The sequence below is a fragment of the Cebidichthys violaceus genome, unplaced genomic scaffold (genome assembly GCF_023349555.1).
Source record: "Cebidichthys violaceus isolate CVI_PGR_0920_01 unplaced genomic scaffold, fCebVio1.0.p SCAF_40, whole genome shotgun sequence".
Lineage (NCBI taxonomy): Eukaryota > Metazoa > Chordata > Actinopteri > Perciformes > Stichaeidae > Cebidichthys > Cebidichthys violaceus.
The window spans coordinates 1,859,706-1,883,013 of NW_027176595.1; the positions used below are offsets into that span (position 1 = coordinate 1,859,706).

General features: G+C 37.6%; 2 protein-coding genes across 3 annotated transcripts; both read right to left on the reverse strand.

Annotated features, from left to right (window-relative positions):
• Positions 1 to 333: 333 nt before the first annotated feature.
• On the reverse strand, positions 334 to 1,336 carry aanat2 (arylalkylamine N-acetyltransferase 2). Its single transcript, XM_068727972.1, has 3 exons — positions 1,171 to 1,336; positions 798 to 952; positions 334 to 639 (listed from the first exon to the last, which is right to left on the reverse strand). The coding sequence occupies exons 1-3, from the start codon at positions 1,334 to 1,336 to the stop codon at positions 334 to 336; spliced, it is 627 nt and encodes a 208-aa protein (XP_068584073.1).
• A 13,119-nt stretch (positions 1,337 to 14,455) lies between these two features.
• mgrn1b (mahogunin, ring finger 1b) lies at positions 14,456 to 22,732 on the reverse strand. 2 transcript variants are annotated; one of them, XM_068727987.1, is made up of 17 exons: positions 22,362 to 22,732; positions 21,298 to 21,416; positions 21,069 to 21,157; positions 20,822 to 20,968; positions 20,228 to 20,345; positions 19,669 to 19,735; positions 19,527 to 19,570; positions 19,392 to 19,439; positions 19,091 to 19,159; positions 18,828 to 18,987; positions 18,629 to 18,738; positions 17,585 to 17,799; positions 17,248 to 17,359; positions 17,120 to 17,165; positions 16,926 to 17,030; positions 16,503 to 16,548; positions 16,145 to 16,233 (listed from the first exon to the last, which is right to left on the reverse strand). In XM_068727987.1, exons 1-16 carry the CDS (start codon positions 22,447 to 22,449, stop codon positions 16,508 to 16,510), a joined length of 1,578 nt encoding a protein of 525 aa, XP_068584088.1. In that variant the 5' UTR covers positions 22,450 to 22,732; the 3' UTR covers positions 16,145 to 16,233; positions 16,503 to 16,507. The 2 variants fall into 2 exon arrangements, with proteins under 2 accessions (XP_068584087.1, XP_068584088.1); XM_068727986.1 differs by lacking the exon at positions 16,503 to 16,548 and having other exon boundaries at positions 14,456 to 16,233; positions 22,362 to 22,731.
• Positions 22,733 to 23,308: the final 576 nt, after the last annotated feature.

Genomic DNA, 23,308 nt, shown 5'->3' on the forward strand with positions numbered 1-23,308 from the left:
ACAATAAATAAATGAAGAAACAACATTAAGCTCACAAAGCCAAGATGAAAATAGTGACAGAGGGAACATAATTTGATATCTGACAAGTCAAATTAAAGCCACAGGTTCCTCTTTTTGCATGAATCCACTCTGATCTCCTCTGTCCTCACACAGTCTTTAGGACATTGTGAGATGCTGACATTAGGAGGTCCAGTAAGACCTTTCTGCCAATACTGAACCCAGTCCTCTGGTGCATACTGGCTCTGTGTCTCTATCTGTCCATCCTTTGGCTGTTGATCTTATCTGCCCTCAGTCCATGTTAGAGGTGAGTACATGGAGTCCCTACCCCATGGACTAGCAGCCGCTGTTCCTCCGTGCATATGCCTGCCCACCGAGCATGTACTCCATCTCTTGGAATTGCATGTTGGATACGGAGACGGCGGATGGTCCTTTCTCCTTGAAGCCGGCCTTTAGGTAGAAGGGCACCAGAAAATCCTCGCAAATCAGCAGAGCTCGGCGGAGGCCTGGCATACAGCGCAGGTACTGCAAGTAGCGCCACAAGAGGATGGAGCCCTTGCCTTGCTGGCGACAGTGACGGTGCACTGACAGCACATGCATGTGCACAGTGGAGGTGTCTGGGACATGCTGAGTCATTGCCTCCTGGAAAAAAAGGAGTACATAGGCAATAATTAAGTCAAAGCTCCAATGAGACAAAATTCAGATACACCAGAGCTAGTTTGTCAAAGTCAGTAATGTGCATGGAAAAGCCAGGCCTGTCACATTGTATTCTTTACACATTTTTCTAAGTGTTTTTATACCTGCGAGAGCCTCTCCTTGTCCCAGCCAGAGCCGATGATGAAAGCTACCAGCTGTCCTTCCTCAAACCAACCCAGCGACAGCTCAGAGCACTGACCCAGGAAGTTAAGCACTTCATCCAGGGTGAGTGGACACTCTCCCGACACAGAGACAAACGCTGGGGGGATGAATGAAATGGGTTTCCTTAAAACGGGCACTAAGATGATATTGAACACCTCAAAAAAGATGATACATTCATACCTTCCCCAATGACAGAATGGAAAATACAGTATATTCCCTTTATCAAATACATACAGAAAGTCAGTCTTAGTTCTTACCGGATGATACATAGTGTTAAAACAAATTAATAATTTGGTGTGCAGAATCTTGACTTACCTTCTCTCTCAATCTCAAACACACTGATGGCGTCCTGTGGCGTGAGGTTCCTGAACTCACTAGCGGGGAGTGTGTGTCGCCTCTGTCGCAGAGGGCTGACCACTCTGACGGGCGTCTTCAGAAAGAAGGGCTTGAGGAACGGTGAGCCACTGACCTGTTGTGTCATGATGCCTCAATAAATCAAGACAGGGGGTTATTGATTGTTCTTATCTGTTTTTTTCTTCTCTTTCAGCCTTTTGCAATATAGGTTTTATACTGATGCCATAAATGGTCTAGTCACAGTAAAGAAAACCTTTCTAACAAACTCTGTTTGTCCTACAGCTCTGACTCTAATGTAACTCACTTCAGCAGGCAAGCCGACCTTTGTGTCTCTCCGGCTCTCCCCTCTTCCTTCTCTCTGATCTCATACTGTAAAGTGGGCGTGTCTAGCTGTCTGTGCACGTGGATCTAAATCCCCTACTTTTAAATCACTGACATTATGTTTGTGGAGTATTTCTTTTGTAGTTTAATCTCAGCTAAAGATGTTGACATCAATCATTTGTATGCTATATTTCCAACACATTAATTAAGATTTCTGTGGTATTTTCAGATATTGACTGTTTGATAAGGATCTTGTGTTATAATGAGATTTTATGCCAGATTGGATTGAACAGTTAAAGCAGATTCATTATATCACTGTTCACCTTCATCAGGAAAAGAAAAACTGTTGTTGAGATATGATGACAGATTAGGAGTAGTTTTTACTTAGCACATGTACGTACTGTATATTGGCACATAACTGTAAATTCAGGTATGTGTTTTTCAGGGTGGGGTTGAGTGAGATGTTGTGAGACTGGATGTGGTGATACACGTGTTTTCACGTGTATCACAGATCAAGGGGCATGTGGGCTAATTTAACCGTACAGAGTGAGGGTGGAGATTTGTGTGGATTGCTGTTGAGGTTTAGCGTGAGCTAATTAAATGTGAGCGCCCTCAGTTTGACTGGCGAGATAAACCTGTTTAGACAGACTTGTTTGATTGTCAGCACAATCAAACAAGTCCTTGTATAAGGGACTTTATACAAGTCCTTTAAATTCAGTATAAAGTAATGGTTTTATGGAAAGACAGTCCTTAAGCTCTTTATCATTAAATCTCAGCTAAATCTTTTATTTATTGTTTTTAATGGTTGTGCAAGTGTCTAATAGTTTAAAACAGCATTATTGGTTGACTTAAATTTCAGAAAAGCTTCTCTTTCTCAAACAAATGCAAACAATGAATGTAAACAGTTGATTGAAGTGATCTAGCGTATTCTCTGCAGAAAAACAGGCTTCACTCCACAATAACCCGGCTTGAGGTTTAGTCCTAATATTGTGTAACGTAACCTTAAGAGATTAAACTAAAATAGAATTGTTTTAGGGATTATTGTTTCAACGCACTGCACTGGCTCTTTTTGGCCTTCACTACAGTAATGAATGGGAAATCTCCCATGTCTGGATAGCTGACCAATCACAAATGTGAAAACATCTCTACCCATGATATCATCAGATGTTAGAGGCACATTTGTACACGGTTGTCCAGAGATTAAATCACCTTTTCTAAACTGCAACTCTGTCAATCTGTGTGGCCTGTGAGGGGAGGAGCAGTCCGAAATAATTCCTCATGGCCTCTTAAAACAGCCAGTTATATCCAAGTGAATGACACGGTTCAGTTTTCAGAATCCCAGAAACATGTTTCAGTTTTTCAGACAAGCTGATAAATTGAGAAGAGTTTAGGAAAGGAGACAGGACTTTGGCTCTCGCACTGAAAATGTTATATGTATACAGTATAACCTCACCCACTGACCCTCTCTAGCATTAAGTGTCATATACCATAATCTCATTTACGTATACACATACACTTGCACACACATTTCTTTCACTGTATTATGTTTTTACAAGCAAGCTTGAGGCCACAGTGTAACTTAAAACTCTTAAAATGTTACACTGGTGTACACCTGTTGGTCCAGCTGAGCAGAGAGCAACAGTTAACCAATACTGCAGAAGAATGTTATGCTTGAAATCTGAAACACCTAGAATTCATCCTTAAAGGAACAGTCACATAACAGCAGGTTATTGACAAAATGGGTATCACGAGTGAAAGATCAATATTAAAGGAAAATTAAAAGAGACAATAATTCAACAGTAAGCGGGAGTCTACTTTCTAAAGCAAATGTTCCTGTGATAACTGGGGGGGGTTGCTCTCTGGTCCACGACGTCCTAAACCTTTTTCTTGGGCTTCAACCTCCCAGCTTTCTTGAACAACACTCTTTGCAGTTACATAAATAGTCTGCAGGGGCACTTCTTAGGGATATTGTGTCTCATAATCCACCAGGATTTTCACAAAGCGATATCCACGTGCACGCTAGTGAAATGGCCCGATAAGGTCCTTAGCAAAACATTGAAATGAAACATCAAAGAGTAGCAGTGGGCTTAAAGGCACTTTCGGGATATAGTATACTATGACGTTTTATGACACTTTTATGGCATATGATTACTTTTGGGAAATGTTATTTAATACTTTAGTCATTGTTCTTCAAATTAGAATCTGTTACAATATCCAAACTGCACTGCCATGGTATTTGGTGAAATGATTTACTTTGTCCTAAGTTTGAACCCCTAAATGTTGATAAATGTGCCTGTCTGTTAAACGGATGGACATTTATGGACAAGGTAATGTACAAGGGAAGACTGGGGTATGCAAAATCCTATCTATAAAAATCCAAGCATATAAGATTATTAAACTTTCTTTTAACAAATAGCACAGACAGATTTTTAGTGAACTCAATAATCACCCTCCCTTGCATTCTGATGATGACTACAATAGAATCTAAATGAATGCTGTTATTAAGTGCATATTATCTATGTTCAGGGAAGATATGTTTTGTCAAATATTTTTTCACACACATATTGTTTCAAACTACACGGATTCATAATTTTTTTTATCTAAAACAAACCTCAAAACCAAAGCTATCCCAGCCATCTGTTGACCAGTGTGTTGAGCTGTGTAAGGTGGACAACTGGCACAGATGAGTCCTCTATCACAGGGGTCTTCAACGTTTTCAGGCCAAGGACTCCCAAACTGATAGAAAGATGGAGCAGGGACCCCCTACTATATATATTGTATAAAAATGTGTTTTATATTAAACCGGGCCTAGTGCTATGTTTAAACATAACTTGTTATTGTGCATTCAATACTAAGCTATTCAAATAATACACAGGTTCATATTCATGTTTTTACTTTAAAAATGTGCAAGGTACAGTGAGTAGGGTGGCCCTGCCACTGCCATTTAGAAACATACCTTGTATGATAATCATGCACACAAGCAATTCAAATTGACGTTTTTATTTTAAACATGAATGTTGAAACGAAAATGAGTGATGGCCTATTAGTACCACTACTATGCATAAACAAACCTGTTATCTTGTATACAATACTGAACTATTAAAATAATGGACAGATTAATTTTAAAAAAAAGAGAAAAAAAGATCTAATCAACCAAAAATTTAACGGACCCCCTGCAGTACCTCCGTGGACCCCCTAGGGGTTGCGGACCCCCTGTTGAAGACCTCTACTCTAATATCTAATCCGTTTCCTCTAAAATAAAATCTGAAATTAGCCAAATTGTCTCATGAATGAGATTTTGAAGGGCTTTAATTTTGAAATGCTACATCAGAATGTCCTGGTTCTGTCTGAGTGACACCTTGAGGTGGCCTGCTATTAGCCTGAAGTGAAATTAGTTTGTGACTATGCGCCGTTTCCTCGAAAATAAAATCTGAAATTAGACAAATTGTCTCATAAATGAGATTTTGAAGGGCTTTCATTTTGAAATGCTACCATTTTTCGACATGCTATACTATGACTGTTTTTTCCTTTTTTCGACATGCTATACTATGACTGTTTTTTCCTTTTTTCGACATGCTATACTATGACTGTTTTTTCCTTTTTTCGACATGCTATACTATTACTGTTTTTTTTCACTTTTTTTTAGACATGCTATACTATGACTGTTTTTTCCTTTTTTTGACATGCTATACTATGACTGTTTTTTTTCACTTTTTTTTAGACATGCTATACTATGACTGTTTTTTCCTTTTTTCTACATGCTATACTATGACTGTTTATAGACATACTATGCCAGCAGTCCTCAACTGGTGACTTTGGCTAAGTGGAGAGCAGGGCTGCCTTTCAGTCAGAGGGTTGTTGGTTTGATCCCTGGCTCCTGCTCCAGAAATCTCATGTCAATGGTTTTTTGTTTTTATCACTTTTTTCCGACATGCTATACTATGACTGTTTTTTCCATTTTTCGACATGCTATACTATGACTGTTTTTTCCTTTTTTCGACATGCTATACTATGACTGTTTTTTTCCTTTTTTCGACATGCTATACTATGACTGTTTTTTCATTTTTTGACATGCTATTCTATGACTGTTTTTTCCATTTTTCGACATGCTATGACTGTTTTTTCCTTTTTTCGACATGCTATACTATGACTGTTTTTTCCATTTTTCGACATGCTATGACTGTTTTTTCACGGTTTTCGACATGTTATACTATGACTGTTTTTTCATTTTTTGACATGCTATACTATGACTGTTTTTTTCCATTTTTCGACATGCTATACTATGACTGTTTATAGACATACTATGCCAGCAGTCCTCAACTGGTGACTTTGGCTAAGTGGAGAGCAGGGCTGCCTTTCAGTCAGAGGGTTGTTGGTTTGATCCCTGGCTCCTGCTCCAGAAATCTCATGTCAATGGTTTTTTGTTTTTATCACTTTTTTTAGACATGCTATACTATGACTGTTTTTTTCACTTTTTTTCGACATGCTATACTATGACTGTTTTTTTCCATTTTTCGACATGCTATACTATGACTGTTTTTTCCATTTTTCGACATGCTATACTATGACTGTTTTTTTCCTTTTTTCGACATGCTATACTATGACTGTTTTTTCATTTTTGACATGCTATTCTATGACTGTTTTTTCCATTTTTCGACATGCTATGACTGTTTTTTCCTTTTTTCGACATGCTATACTATTACTGTTTTTTCATTTTTTGACATGCTATACTATGACTGTTTATAGACATACTATGCCAGCAGTCCTCAACTGGTGACTTTGGCTAAGTGGAGAGCAGGGCTGCCTTTCAGTCAGAGGGTTGTTGGTTTGATCCCTGGCTCCTGCTCCAGAAATCTCATGTCAATGTTTTTTTGTTTTTATCACTTTTTTCCGACATGCTATTCTATGACTGTTTTTTCCATTTTTCGACATGCTATACTATGACTGTTTTTTCCTTTTTTTGACATGCTATACTATGACTGTTTTTTCCATTTTTCGACATGCTATATTATGACTGTTTTTTCCTTTTTTCGACATGCTATACTATGACTGTTTTTTTTCACTTTTTTTTAGACATGCTATACTATGACTGTTTTTCGACATGCTATACTATGACTGTTTTTTCCTTTTTTGACATATTATACTATGACTGTTTTTTCCATTTTTCTACATGCTATACTATGACTGTTTATAGACATACTATGCCAGCAGTCCTCAACTGGTGACTTTGGCTAATTGGAGAGCAGGGCTGCCTTTCAGTCAGAGGGTTGTTGGTTTGATCCCTGGCTCCTGCTCCAGAAATCTCATGTTAATTTTTTTTTGTTTTTATCACTTTTTTTCAACATGCTATACTATGACTGTTTTTTTCACTTTTTTTCGACATGCTATACTATGACTGTTTTTTCCATTTTTCGACATGCTATACTATGACTGTTTTTTCCATTTTTCGACATGCTATACTATGACTGTTTTTTCCATTTTTCGACATGCTATACTATTACTGTTATTTTTCACTTTTTTTTAGACATGCTATACTATGACTGTTTTTTCCTTTTTTAGACATGCTATACTATGACTGTTTTTTTTCACTTTTTTTTAGACATGCTATACTATGACTGTTTTTTCCTTTTTTGACATATTATACTATGACTGTTTTTTCCATTTTTCTACATGCTATACTATGACTGTTTTTTCACTGTTTTCGACATGCTATACTATGACTGTTTTTTCCATTTTTCTACATGCTATACTATGACTGTTTTTTCACTGTTTTTGACATGCTATACTATGACTGTTTATATACATACTATGCCAGCAGTCCTCAACTGGTGACTTTAGCTAAGTGGAGAGCAGGGCTGCCTTTCAGTCAGAGGGTTGTTGGTTTGATCCCTGGCTCCTGATCCAGAAATCTCATGTCAATGGTTTTTTTGTTTTTATCACTTTTTTTAGACATGCTATACTATGACTGTTTTTTCCATTTTTCGACATGCTATACTATGACTGTTTATAGACATACTATGCAATTGGTTGTCAACTGGTGACTACGGCTAAGTGGAGAGCAGGGACCCCTTTCAATCAGAAGGTCGTCGGTTCAACCCCGGCTTGTACTTCGTTATTCTCATGTCAATGGTTTTTTGTTTTTTTCACTTTTTTTCGACATGCTATACTATGACTGTTTTTTCCATTTTTCGACATGCTATACTATGACTGTTTTTTCATTTTTTCGACATGCTATACTATGACTGTTTTTTTCCTTTTTTCGACATGCTATACTATGACTGTTTTTTCATTTTTTGACATGCTATACTATGACTGTTTTTTCCATTTTTCGACATGCTATACTATGACTGTTTTTTCCATTTTTCGACATGCTATACTATGACTGTTTTTTTCCTTTTTTCGACATGCTATACTATGACTGTTTTTTCATTTTTTGACATGCTATACTATGACTGTTTTTTCCATTTTTCGACATGCTATGACTGTTTTTTTCCTTTTTTCGACATGCTATACTATTACTGTTTTTTCCATTTTTCGACATGCTATACTATGACTGTTTTTTCCATTTTTCGACATGCTATACTATGACTGTTTTTTCCTTTTTTCGACATGCTATACTATGACTGTTTTTTTTCTTTTTTCGACATGCTATACTATGACTGTTTTTTCATTTTTTGACATGCTATGACTGTTTTTTCCTTTTTTCGACATGCTATACTATGACTGTTTTTTCCATTTTTTGACATGCTATGACTGTTTTTTCACGGTTTTCGACATGCTATACTATTACTGTTTTTTCATTTTTTGACATGCTATACTATGACTGTTTTTTCCATTTTTCGACATGCTATACTATGACTGTTTATAGACATACTATGCCAGCAGTCCTCAACTGGTGACTTTGGCTAAGTGGAGAGCAGGGCTGCCTTTCAGTCAGAGGGTTGTTGGTTTGATCCCTGGCTCCTGCTCCAGAAATCTCATGTCAATGTTTTTTTGTTTTTATCACTTTTTTTAGACATGCTATACTATGACTGTTTTTTCCATTTTTCGACATGCTATACTATGACTGTTTATAGACATACTATGCAATTGGTTGTCAACTGGTGACTACGGCTAAGTGGAGAGCAGGGACCCCTTTCAATCAGAAGGTCGTCGGTTCAACCCCGGCTCCTACTTCGTTATTCTCATGTCAATGGTTTTTTGTTTTTTTCACTTTTTTTCGACATGCTATACTATGACTGTTTTTTCCATTTTTCGACATGCTATACTATGACTGTTTTTTCATTTTTTCGACATGCTATACTATGACTGTTTTTTTCCTTTTTTCGACATGCTATACTATGACTGTTTTTTCATTTTTTGACATGCTATACTATGACTGTTTTTTCCATTTTTCGACATGCTATACTATGACTGTTTTTTCCTTTTTTCGACATGCTATACTATTACTGTTTTTTTTCACTTTTTTTTAGACATGCTATACTATGACTGTTTTTCGACATGCTATACTATGACTGTTTTTTCCTTTTTTGACATATTATACTATGACTGTTTTTTCCATTTTTCTACATGCTATACTATGACTGTTTATAGACATACTATGCCAGCAGTCCTCAACTGGTGACTTTGGCTAAGTGGAGAGCAGGGCTGCCTTTCAGTCAGAGAGTTGTTGGTTTGATCCCTGGCTCCTGCTCCAGAAATCTCATGTTAATTTTTTTTTGTTTTTATCACTTTTTTTCGACATGCTATACTATGACTGTTTTTTTCACTTTTTTTCGACATGCTATACTATGACTGTTTTTTCCATTTTTCGACATGCTATACTATGACTGTTTTTTCCATTTTTCGACATGCTATACTATTACTGTTTTTTCCATTTTTCGACATGCTATACTATGACTGTTTTTTCCATTTTTCGACATGCTATACTATGACTGTTTTTTCCTTTTTTCGACATGCTATACTATGACTGTTTTTTTCCTTTTTTCGACATGCTATACTATGACTGTTTTTTCATTTTTTGACATGCTATGACTGTTTTTTCCTTTTTTCGACATGCTATACTATGACTATTTTTTCCATTTTTTGACATGCTATGACTGTTTTTTCACGGTTTTCGACATGCTATACTATTACTGTTTTTTCATTTTTTGACATGCTATACTATGACTGTTTTTTCCATTTTTCGACATGCTATGACTGTTTTTTCCTTTTTTCGACATGCTATACTATGACTGTTTTTTCCATTTTTCGACATGCTATGACTGTTTTTTTCCTTTTTTCGACATGCTATACTAATACTGTTTTTTCCATTTTTCGACATGCTATACTATGACTGTTTTTTCCATTTTTCGACATGCTATACTATGACTGTTTTTTCCTTTTTTCGACATGCTATACTATGACTGTTTTTTTCCTTTTTTCGACATGCTATACTATGACTGTTTTTTCATTTTTTGACATGCTATGACTGTTTTTTCCTTTTTTCGACATGCTATACTATGACTGTTTTTTCCATTTTTTGACATGCTATGACTGTTTTTTCACGGTTTTCGACATGCTATACTATTACTGTTTTTTCATTTTTTGACATGCTATACTATGACTGTTTTTTCCATTTTTCGACATGCTATACTATGACTGTTTATAGACATACTATGCCAGCAGTCCTCAACTGGTGACTTTGGCTAAGTGGAGAGCAGGGCTGCCTTTCAGTCAGAGGGTTGTTGGTTTGATCCCTGGCTCCTGCTCCAGAAATCTCATGTCAATGTTTTTTTGTTTTTATCACTTTTTTTAGACATGCTATACTATGACTGTTTTTTCCACTTTTTTTCGACATGCTATACTATGACTGTTTTTTCCACTTTTTTTCGACATGCTATACTATGACTGTTTTTTCCATTTTTCGACATGCTATACTATGACTGTTTTTTCCTTTTTTCGACATGCTATACTATGACTGTTATTTTTCACTTTTTTTTAGACATGCTATACTATGACTGTTTTTTCCTTTTTTCTACATGCTATACTATGACTGTTTTTTCACTGTTTTCGACATGCTATTCTATGACTGTTTTTTCCATTTTTCGACATGCTTTACTATGACTGTTTATAGACATACTATGCCAGCAGTCCTCAACTGGTGACTTTTGCTAAGTGGAGAGCAGGGCTGCCTTTCAATCAGAGGGTCGTTGGTTTGATCCCTGGCTCCTGCTCCATTAATCTCATGTCAATGTTTTTTTTGTTTTTATCACTTTTTTTAGACATGCTATACTACGACTGTTTTTTTCACTTTTTTCGACATGCTATACTATGACTGCTTTTTCCATTTTTTGACATGCTATACTATGACTGTTTTTTTCTTTTTTTCAACATGCTATACTATGACTGTTTTTTCCATTTTTCGACATGCTATACTATGACTGTTTTTTCATTTTTTCGACATGCTATACTATGACTGTTTTTTCTTTTTTCGACATGCTATACTATGACTGTTTTTTCACTTTTTTCGACATGCTATACTATGACTGTTTTTTCGTTTTTTGACATGCTATACTATGACTGTTTTTTCCATTTTTCGACATGCTATACTATGACTGTTTTTTCCATTTTTCGACATGCGATACTATGACTGTTTTTTTCACTTTCTTTAGACATGCTATACTATGACATCTTTTAAACATACTATGCCATTGGTTGTCAACTGGTGACTACGGCTAAGTGGAGAGCAGGGCCCCCTTTCAATCAGAAGGTTGTTGGTTCAACCCCGGCTCCTACTTCGTTATTCTCATGTCAATGGTTTTTTGTTTTTTTTCCACTTTTTTTAGACGTGCTATACTATGACTGTTTTTTCCATTTTTTGACATGCTATACTATGACTGTTTTTTTCACTTTTTTCGACATGCTATACTATGACTGTTTTTTCCATTTTTCAACATGCTATACTATGACTGTTTTTTTCACTTTTTTCGACATGCTATACTATGACTGTTTTTTTATTTTTTGACATGCTATACTATGACTGTTTTTAAATTTTTTCGACATGCTATACTATGACTGTTTTTTTATTTTTCGACATGCTATACTATGACTGTTTTTTCCATTTTTCAACATGCTATACTATGACTGTTTTTTTCACTTTTTTCAACATGCTATAGTATGACTGTTTTTTCCATTTTTCGACATGCTATACTATGACTGTTTTTTTCACTTTTTTCGACATGCTATACTATGACTGTTTTTTTCACTTTTTTCAACATGCTATAGTATGACTGTTTTTTCCATTTTTTGACATGCTATACTATGACTGTTTTTAAATTTTTTCGACATGCTATACTATGACTGTTTTTTCATTTTTTGACATGCTATACTATGACTGTTTTTTCCATTTTTCGACATGCTATACTATGACTGTTTTTTTTCACTTTTTTCGACATGCTATACTATGACTGTTTTTTCACTTTTTTCGACATGCTATACTATGACATCTTTTAGACATACTATGCCATTGGTTGTCAACTGGTGACTATGGCTAAGTGGAGAGCAGGGCCCCCTTTCAATCAGAAGGTCGTCGGTTCAACCCCGGCTCCTACTTCGTTATTCTCATGTCAATGTTTTTTTGTTTTTTTTCACTTTTTTTAGACGTGCTACACTATGACTGTTTTTTTCACTTTTTTCGACATGCTATACTATGACTGTTTTTTCATTTTTTGACATGCTATACTATGACTGTTTTTTCCATTTTTCGACATGCTATACTATGACTGTTTTTTCAATTTTTCGACATGCTATACTATGACTGTTTTTTCCATTTTTTGACATGCTATACTATGACTGTTTTTTCATTTTTTGACATGCTATACTATGACTGTTTTTTTCACTTTCTTTAGACATGCTATACTATGACTGTTTATAGACATACTATGCAATTGGTTGTCAACTGGTGACTACGGCTAAGTGGAGAGCAGTGCCCCCTTTCAATCAGAAGGTTGTCGGTTCAACCCCGATTTCTACTTCAATATTCTCATGTCAGTGTTTTTTTGTTTTTTTTCCACTTTTTTTAGACCTGCTATACTATGACTGTTTTTTCACTTTTTTTGACATGCTATACTATGACTGTTTTTTCCATTTTTCGACATGCTATACTATTTCACTAGTATAGTATGTTACTAGTATAGTATGTCGAAAAATGGAAAAAACAATCATAGTATAGCATGTCGAAAACAGTGAAAAAAACAGTCATAGTATAGCATGTCGAAAACAGTGAAAAAAACAGTTATAGTATAGCATGTCGAAAACAGTGAAAAAAACAGTCATAGTATAGCATGTCTAAAAAAAGTGAAAAAAACAATCATAATATAGCTTGTCAAAATACAGAAAAAACAGTCATAGTATAGCATGTCGCAAAAAAGTGAAAAAAACAGTCATAGTATAGCATGTCGCAAAAAAGTGAAAAAAAACAGTCATAGTATAGCATGTCGCAAAAAAGTGAAAAAAAACAGTCATAGTATAGCATGTCGCAAAAAAGTGAAAAAAAACAATCATAGTATAGCATGTCGTAAAAAAGTGAAAAAAAACAGTCATAGTATAGCATGTCTAAATTAGTGAAAAAAACTGTTATAGTATAGCATGTTGAAAAAAGTGAAAAAAAACATTCATAGTACAGCATGTCGAAAAAGAGTGAAAAAAACAGTCATAGTATAGCAATTTTTTTTCCATTTTTAGACATGCTATACTATGACTGTTTTTTCCTTTTTTTGACATGCTATACTAACGTTTTTATTTTAAACATAAATGTGTTAATGAAAATTAGTGATGGCCTATTAGTACTACTGCCATGCATAAACATACATTTTGTCTTGCATACAATACTGAACTATTAAAACAATGGACAGATTCATTTAAAAAAAAAAAATTCTAATCAACCAAAGATTTTGCAGACCGCTGCAGTACCTTGAAGACCTCTGCTCTATCAGGATAAGCAGCGCCCCCTACTGGCAAAGCACTAAGCAAAACTTTCCTGTGGGGTTTTGATTCAATGGAACACTTAAGATACCCTAGAAAACTGGTACTAGAACGCTGAGGGACAAACCAGTTAAACCAGCACTGTCAACAAATTAATTAGAATGGACTCAAAGCCAAGTGGATGACTTCATATAAGCACACACTCATTTACTATCTTTGTCTCTAAACTGGCCAAAAAAAGTCCTGTTGAATGCAAAATGCACAATTTTTCACTGTTAAACGTACATTTGTTTCCTCGGTGTGTCTGGAGACTCCTAAAGTGTCAGAAAAGTTATTTCCTGTAATGATATATATAATGTTAAAGTATAGAACGCCATGAAAAAGTCTTACAAAATTGTATATGCTGTATGGTCATACTATGTCATAAAAAGTCAGACAGAATGTGATGCTATAGTAGGCCATAAAGATCTCAAGAAAAAGTCATAGTACAGCATCTCATAAAAATGTATAGTTTGCCATTAAAAGTCATAGTAAAGTACATAATATGTTACATTTTGTATGCCATTAAAAGTCACTGAGTGGAATGTCGTAGGAAAGTGATAGTATAGTATGCTAAAGAGTCATTGTATAATGTGCAATAAAATGTCAGACAAAAGTCATAGTGTATGCCAAAAATGAAATCATGATCAAGTAGGTCAAGAAAAAATCTTAGTGTAGTTTGTCATTAATAGTCATACTGACTACTTAGTATGTTGAAAAAAGTCATAGTATAGTATTTTGAAAAAAGTCATAAAAAGTCATAGTATAGTATTTTGAAAAAAAGTCATAAAAAGCCTAATAATAATAACAATGCCTCCAGCTACAGTCACTTGCACGGAGGCATACAAATAAACAGTAAAGTAAGTCATAAAAATGTCATAAATAATGTCAGTGTTGTGATGAATCACAAAACCACTGCTAGTTGAAGTGCTGAATATTTGTTCTTTATTGTCATACACATGCTGCTATACACACAAGGAAAAACAGTATTGATTTTACAGAGAGCCACAAACCACCTGCTGTGGAGTTATCCTGGATACCAGGTCAATAGTGGTCAGAACAGGAACAGGAAGGCACAGTATCAAGTTGAAATGGCACAGAAGAGGAGGGGGGGAAAGACAAAATAACCATGTTACTTATAAAAGCAGTGAGAGGTTTAATCCACTACAAATTCACATGCAAATGTTAGCCCAATTATTAAAATGTCATGTTTGCACTTATTGCATTGGATGTGGTTCTTCCAATCAAACATCCGCTTCAACCTAAGTACTAAGATTAAATGCATAATTAATAAATGGAAATAACAGAGTAAATGAACAGTTCAATTTCATATTGCAACAACTATAACAAGATACATTTTTCCAGTAGCGATAGAAAAAAAAAAAAAAAAGGCTCTGTACATCAGCATCAAAATCCTGTCTACGGGATGAAGACTGTTTTATATTGTAGCATTTATATAAACACTAATGTCCAATGCAACAAGCAGGCAGCCATATCACTTCAAGGCACATAGATCTATACGCATGGCGCTACACGTGAAGGACCATGTTGTGTAAATGTGTCGCAGCCACACCAACACCACACCCCCTTTTTTCTCAGCTACATCACATAAGCAGACACCGGCATTGCCACAAAAAGACTGTACAGAGATCTGCGACATCTACGACGAGCACGCTTACTGTGCAATAGTGGGTCAGCACACATGGAGCGGGAGCGTTGATGCTTGTTGCAGGCTTTTGCTATCTTTGATGTTTAGCTGTTAGGATGTGAATCTGTAGCTCTTATTGATTATCCAAGTCATATACAATGTGCATGTTAACTGAATCTAGGTTTGCTTTTTATGTAATATGAAAGAATAGAATTTTGGAGGGCAACTACACAGGATTCTAGTACAGTTATGATACATAGATATCACATGATTGAAATAATAAGCATGACGTGTAAATGTTTAAGACGGTAGACAACGTAAACTCATCTCATCGTGAACTCGTTATAAGGAATGGATTATAAACGATTTTGTCGAAGTGCAAAATCACTTCAAATGAACAAACGGATACATACGAAATGTGTTTTCAAATTTCTGCTCATAACCCAAATCAGCCTTACTGTAAAAATAAGTTCTCAAGTCATTAATGTATTTCACTGATGAATGCAATATCTAGACACAAACTGTATTTATAAATTCTTCTGAATTTAATGTTAAGGAATTGATACAGTTAATTTAAAGTAAGTGTGCTTAAAACCACCATGACAGGTAGTGAAATATTTCTGGAATCCACAAAACAAGACCTCAACTCTGGTCAAGACACACAACTGAACACCATCTGACAGTGAATGAAATATGAAATGTTTCCAATGCCAGGGAACTTCTTTTTTAGTTTTCAACAGCAGTCATAGAGTAAGGTACCAAGAACATCTTTTCTCACGCCAGAGACATTTAGTCCCGGTGGACTTCCTCTCAGGGCCGTCGTTGGCTCTGATCGGTGAAGCAGAAGACCGGGTAGGATATGAGGAATAGAGGAACTGGATGATCTTTGTAACGCATAAATCTGTTCTGATGGATGCGAGGGAGGAGGATCGATCAGAGTCAGGGGTTGAGGTGCTCGTCTTCCATATGAAGGCTGCTTGTGGGACACAGAAGAGGCTGGCTGGAGCAGTTTGTGCTCTGACTTTTCAGGCTTTCTGTTGACTCTGATGATCCTGAAGAGGAAGAAGCGATGAATCAAAGTGAACGACTCAAAGTGAACTTTCCAGCCAGACTTCACATAAATAGAGACGCACATATAGAAACTGCTCATTCTTGATAAGATGGGCCTATCACAAGAAATGCACATGATAATAATACCTGCTGGATCTTTTGTTTTTCTAGCTGGGATAGAGGTCAATGGATCTATTTATGGGGGAAAGGGATTCAGTGAGAGCAGTAGAGCTCGTACAGAGAAGCAGAGCAGACAGGAAAGCCTACATACCACAGTTATTCCTCCAAACCAATAGAGCAGGAATCAGGACCTAGCGCTGCCCAAAGTGAGGCGGTACGAAGGGACAAGACGGCAGGAAACAGATGAGCAGTGTTAGGAAACAGAGAGGCACAACAGTACTCAGGTTAGATGCAAAGCACAGAGAATCACAGCCTTGAATCCTGGCTTTAGGAAAAGGAACGTTAAGAGAACTAGAAAATAAGAGAGAACCGGGCGATTTGTAGTTGATAATGCTATCAGTCAATGCTTGATCCAATTTGCTCTACGCTGTCTGAAAGTACAGGTCTATACTGTATATGGCTTTATAGATAAACAGATTACATACACAGTGCATATTATGCTGTTTTCAGGGGCTGAAAGATTATTCTCGACAGTCTTATATTTCTTCTCTTTTCCTGGCAGAGGACTTCTCACCTGGCAGAGACAAGTCGCCCGCTGGGTCGCTCTCTGTTTTGGTCAAGCTGCTGTGTTCACTGCTGCAGTCCTGTAGGATGTCTCCTCCAGAATGCATCCTGTCCTCTGGATCACCCAAGACAGGAAATGGAAATGAATCGAACCCTCAAAGCCAACAAATCACTGTTCACCGACTGCCAAACGAGAGAACTCACCATCATCTGGAGACAGAGATTCTGCCACATCCTCTGTGGCCGTGGCCTAAAAGAAGAAGGGAACATAACTGGTTAAAGCTTTTGTTTGGAGCGGAGTTTGAATGTCAGTGGATGCAGTGGCGGCTCACGTCAGTGGGGGCGGGGCTGCTGGACAGCAGTGTGTGTGGCTGAGCATCAGACACCTCAGACAGCTTCTCTTCATCTTCTTCCTGGATGGGAGAGGATGGAGATCTAAGGGTGCTGGAGTGGAGGACAAGACAAAACAATAATGAATACATACAAATATAAGTAGAGCAGGTAATTTAATCAATCAGAATTACCTACATGGACAGATTTCACTCTATTTACACCTCAACCTTTAAAACAAATGAGAATGTCCTCTAGATGTGGTAGTATTTAGAACTTCCTGTCCAAACCTGATGTCTTACAGTAATGTTTTTGAGAGCATGTACAGGTAAACTATACCTGTCAGGTGATTTGCTGACTTTGCCTTTCTGCAGACTTCCATCACTTAAATGTTCTGGGGAGCTCAGCTGCCGGCTGTCGCCGCCCGGACCCCCTGAGAAGTTGATTTCATCATAGAGAGGGGCAGAGGGGACGGCAGGAGACACTGACCGCAGACCATTCAGAGCCTCCAACAGGGAGATCGGTTCAAAGCCCGGAGGAACCGAGTCCGTGCTCTGCAAAGGGAAAGAGACGAGGACGAGGATCAGCCACCAGTCGGTGTTTAGTCGTTTCTGAAATAGTTGCTGGATGACATCATTTACAAAGTGAGAAACAATAAAAATCTAGATCTTGTATCGTCTTCTGTGGAGCAATGAGTTCACGTTTGGTAACTAGTGCAACATGTCATGTGTCTCTGGTCTGTCACTGCTTAATGAAGCCACTCAGCAGCCTGGTACCGTGGTACTATTGGACTTTAACCCTGAAGCAGCTGCAGACAGTTTATTACAAGGAGGTGTTGACATACAACTATTTCTATGACATATTTCATGACTTACAATACTATGACTTTTTTCAGGGCATACTCTACTATGACATTTTTATCACAAATACTATGATTTCTTTTGACTTTTTTATGACATACTATACTATAACTGTTTTGTGAAATACTAATACTAAACCACGACTTTTTGAATCACCATTTTCAATTGTGTTTTGTACTTTGAGATGTTTTGTGCCTTATCTATGACTTTTTATAGCATACCATACTATGGCTTTATGATGATATTTTTGTGACAAATTGTATGACATACAATACTATGGATTTTTTTGTTCATACTATACTATGACTTCTTTATTACATCCTATACAATGTGTCTTTTGTGTCGTACTGTGCTATATTTTTTAGGCCATTTCATGACATACAACTTTTTTACGACTTTTTATGGCATAGAGTAGTTAACGTCTTTATGGCACAATATTCTATGACTACCCAAGTTCACTTTGATGTTTCTGCACATCTTAGCCAATGTCATCCGTTTCTACACGAATGTACATGAGACTGACCGAGTGCTCGTCGTGGTCCATAGTCTGAGCCAGAACAGGGCTGAAGGACACCGGGGAAAGAGCACCGGGCTTCTTCCTCACAGCTCTGATCTGCAGCAAGGCTCTGAAGGCTGGTAAGACAAATCAAACACAATAATAAGGTAAATACTCTTACGACTCCTCTTATTAGTATAGCACCGTAAAGAGCAGAGCTTCTTACGCAGCCTGCAGATGGGACAGTTGTTGGCCTGGTAACGCAGAGTGTCTGCGCAGGAGTTGCAGAGACACAGGTGTCTGCAGGGAAGGATGAGTGTGTCCCGCAGGTCAGACAGACACACAACACACTCGTTGCTGTTGTCACTGTTTTCATCATCGGATGGCTGGAAAAAGGAAAGAGAATGAAATCAAAAGTAACAGAAATAAAACATTGAATAAGTGCCACAGCATCGTGATTCATGAACACAGTGAAAGTTTCACTGAAACCTTTGTTTCTTGGTTGTTTTTGTTCTCAATCCCATAGATCTCCTGTAAGAGGTAGCTCACACGGTCCACCTGGAAAGATACAGTCACAGAAATGACACACACAGAGAGAGACATGTATGGTGAGAACAGAGAGAAACTAATGTTGTATAACCATGTAATAAAGGCCTGTGCTTCATGGTTTAATACATTGTAAAGTCCACAAGGATATGTAGTTAGCTATGGGGTCCAGCTAGGGCCGCCCTATAATAATATATATATATATATAATATAATAATTAAAATAAGGACGTTCGTAAACCTACAATTTGCTTCTGCTTCAGAGGCTTGACGGAGAAACTGCCATCAACGTGCTGGAGATGAAAAAACAAACATGTTTCAGCTAAAAACTTGATTTCTTCAGATTGAAAATGATTTATTTGAATTAGATGTAGACGTACTCTTTCAAAGGCTGCCAACAGGACATGAGCATGTCCGAGGCAATCTAGAAAACAACACACGATATTTTAGTACAAATGTGTATTTAAGAAACACCAGTGGTGCGATTTCCTTCCTGACTGTTACGCAGCTGTAGTGACCCACCGTCCCCTTCATCCACCACAGCCTGGATCACCATCGGGAACACGCCGCGGTCCAGGTCAAAGTTCAGCTTTAAGGGAGAAGAGAGATTTCACTATTCAAAGAGGCACATAAGAGGTGACAGAATGTGCAGACATAACCCGAACACACGTGGAGACAAACTGGTTGTGTGATCTGGAAACAAACTCCACCAACTGCTGCAGATACTTCTTAATGTTTACGGAATAACAGATATAAATGTGCAGACAGAGAATACTGGATTTACTCTCCTCTACAAATGTGTTGAATAACAAAGACCTGTTGTTTAAATTCATTCATAGATATTACCCGATAAATTCCAGTATCTTTAAATGTCTTACTAATATTCAAGACAAATGCTCTTTCTGTAATTATATGTCGGAAACGCTTTAACATTTGTTGTACATTTGACAGTTTTTGAGTTGATTTTCAGTTGAATCTTAAAACATATTTTTCAGCTAAAAAATTCCATAAAAGTTATTAAAGAAATATATATCTATATATATATCTATATATATATATATATATAGATATATATACTTACATCTTCCTCCTTCCACTCGGTGAAATCTATTTTGAAAGCCGGCATGGAGAACTGTTGGCTCACCCCCCTCTTGTAATGAACCGTTTCAGAGAGCAGCGATGGACTCTTGGGGCTGTATCTGCTCACAGGACGGTTCAGAGAAAGATCGTCAGTGTGCAGCACGATGACGACATGCTGGACTCATCTTTAACTACTCAGTACATCAGTCAGCAAGAAGAAAATAAAGAAAGCTGAAGAGCAGGGCACGACAGCAGCAATATCTGATGCAGTTCTGTAAGAAATCTCCCCTCATCGTAACAATACCTTCACAGCAAAATGTTACGCTCATCTTCTTTTAAGTCTCCTTGGTAGTATCCATGGTGACTGGAGGTTGCTAAGAACCCTCTGTATCTATTCTAGTCTCCGTGTTCGCAGGCTTGAATCTCACTTTCCATAAAAGAGAGTATGTCTCTGGCACAAGGTTTCCACTAATACAGTGCTGCTTTGTTCCAGTCTGAACAACGGATCCTCTCAAAGAGCGAGACATGTGGCCCGTGTTTGTTAAACAGTTAAAGCTTCGTGTGGCTCTGTCCCATAAAGAGGTGAAGATCTTACACTGCCATCCCGTTGGAGAACTCCTCGAACGCTTGGCAGTAGAGGGTGATGGCCACCCGAGCATCAGCATCGAAGGTGAACTCCACGCCGTACTGAACCTTTGGTTTTGCACCTTCCTCCACCGTGGCGTCAGAGTCATCTTTATACCTAGAACCACCGGGTTTCAACCGTTAGGGAACAGAGGAGGAACAGAGGAGGCTCTCTTCCTTTAAACAGTTGTATGGTCTTATTGCCTTGTTGTCTTTACCTGACCAAACGCAGAGAGTCCTTCCTGATGTTGACCAGACTCCTCAGGGTTTTCACAGGCTCATGGGGTGCAGGCGTCACATATGGAAACTATTGAGATAATAAGAGCGATATGGATGATGATATTTGATTTGTAATCATCACCCTGGTCTGTAGAACTACATCACAGTAGTTTTAAAGCTGCTCTCCAATGATTAACACAACTGGATTGAAGAAACATCTGTTTTTACCTGCACTGGCCTGTTTCCAAGAAAGTTCAGGTCCATGTTTTCTCCAAAAAGGTATCCCTCTGGATGTGGCGTGTCAAACTTCTCTCCCCCCATAAAGAAGTGGCTCGCAAAATAATTCCCTGAAGACAAGAGGAAAAACATTATGAATAATAAAAGATGCCGCAAGCGACATCATACAGTGATCATTTATTACTTTGTTTTTCTACATCTCTTCTCTGTCTGTGTCAATGGTATCAACATCTCAACATTCAGTTCTTAAAATGATCTGCCTGTAACAAATACAGTGGTTCAGCTCAACACATCGTTGGCTGAAGTGTAATGTGACTCTTTGGAGCAACATGTTGGAGCTCATGGTTAATAATGCAGTAGACTGGTAATGATAACTTTATATTTTCAGGTTCTCTTCTTTGATATGTTTTGCGTCTAACGTAGGCATAAAATTCAGATGAGAAAAACTAATTAAATCTCTTGGCATCACAACTCCATTCTGTGTTTTTACTGTTTGACAATATCTTAAGTCCATTGTAATAAACACGTGAGACTAAGACATACATATTTTAGACACCTTTGAAATAGCACACTAACAAGAAACAGAGCCGTATGGGTCGCGTGTGGAGCTGAACATCATGTGTTGTCATGGTGTCATGTCTCTGGCTGTCAGCATCACTTGATGCTCAGCTCTTGTAGCTTCAGTATAATGTGGATGAAACACTGAGATGACGTCTGTACATTGAGCTTAGGTGTGAGGGATACAACGCCTCGTGTATTATGATCACGATGCCGTAACAACAATAAACCAACTTGCAATACTCTGACAGTCCAGCAGCTCGACTCTGTAGACAACAGAAGATGAATACCGTGTGATCCAGACAGTCACCTTCCTACACGCTCATGACCTAACTGTAAATACTAGCTGTTGATAATCAACAGACAATAATCAATCATTAACGTTAGAGCCAAGCTAGCTAACGGTAACGTGTGCTCGGTGCCTCTCCGTGTTTATTCTCGCTTAAGAAGATACGTGATAATGAGAATAATCTGGATTCAACCAAATGACTACTTACCCGATTTCGGAGGAAATCGATAGGCCGAGTTTGCCTGGATATCGATATCCTCAACACCAGCGATTCTGCGACTCAGGATGGACCCCATCGTTCTGTGTTGATGTTAGCTAGGTAGCAGCTCGGCAGCTAACAGCGCGTTACTGCTCCGACAACCGCTTTCTTTAAACGGACACTAAGGTCAACAAACACATATATGTAGAGAATCAACCAGGTATAAACGCTTTCGTTAATTTAACATGTTACACGTTCGGTTTGATCTGTGGCTATGCTGCGGATGCTAATGCTAATGCTAACAGAAAACAAACAGACGATTGAGACGTTCTGTTGTTTATCCAGAGCTGAGCTACTGGAACAACGAGTGAATCTGATTGGCTGTCTCCGAGCGGTCCAACAACGTAGGGCGTTCGCTTTAGTATTAGGACCGCCCGGCGGGGAGGAGGTAGGAGGTCAGGAGGGTAAGGGGTCAGGGCAGGTGCGTCGATCGTTTTTTATAAACCTATAGGGACCTATAAGTAGATTAAATAAAAATATAAGTAGAGCAAAATCAAAACAGCTGTCGGCTTTTTCAATTTTGTTCATACAAAGTTATAAGTGGCAGATAACAACAGTAACATCTGGATTGCTTATTTTTGTATTTATGTCGTCTTTTGATGGAGAGACCATCTCGACAAGTCTGCCCTCTGGCAGACGTGTTACCTAGTTTACCTGTACGTAGCCAGAGTGTGTGCTTCCCTCTAGTGGACACAGTGGAGAACTGCATTACTCAAAATGAATCAATTACCGTTACTGTAGAAGGTATATATTTCCGGTTTCAAAATAAAGTAAACAAACAGCAATTAAAGCAATAATGATAATAATCATAAATCGATAAATGTGACATATATGGTGTTTATCATTATGTAATGTAGTGCAGTTCCTCACTGTGATGCCTGGAGTGCAGTGTATTC

What these genes read in the sequence shown, in the direction of transcription:
- aanat2 (XM_068727972.1), bottom strand. Translation starts at nt 1,336, where the DNA reads ATGACACAACAGGTCAGTGGCTCACCGTTCCTCAAGCCCTTCTTTCTG. An exon ending in GTTTGAGATTGAGAGAGAAG is followed by an intron (nt 953 to 1,170) that starts GTAAGTCAAGAT and finishes TCATCCCCCCAG; the next exon opens with CGTTTGTCTCTGTGTCGGGA. An exon ending in ACAAGGAGAGGCTCTCGCAG is followed by an intron (nt 640 to 797) that starts GTATAAAAACAC and finishes CTTTTTTTCCAG; the next exon opens with GAGGCAATGACTCAGCATGT.
- mgrn1b (XM_068727986.1), bottom strand. Translation starts at nt 22,449, where the DNA reads ATGGGGTCCATCCTGAGTCGCAGAATCGCTGGTGTTGAGGATATCGAT. An exon ending in TGTGGTGGATGAAGGGGACG is followed by an intron (nt 19,571 to 19,668) that starts GTGGGTCACTAC and finishes GTTGTTTTCTAG; the next exon opens with ATTGCCTCGGACATGCTCAT. An exon ending in GGGCGACTTGTCTCTGCCAG is followed by an intron (nt 16,234 to 16,925) that starts GTGAGAAGTCCT and finishes CTTCCTCTTCAG; the next exon opens with GATCATCAGAGTCAACAGAA.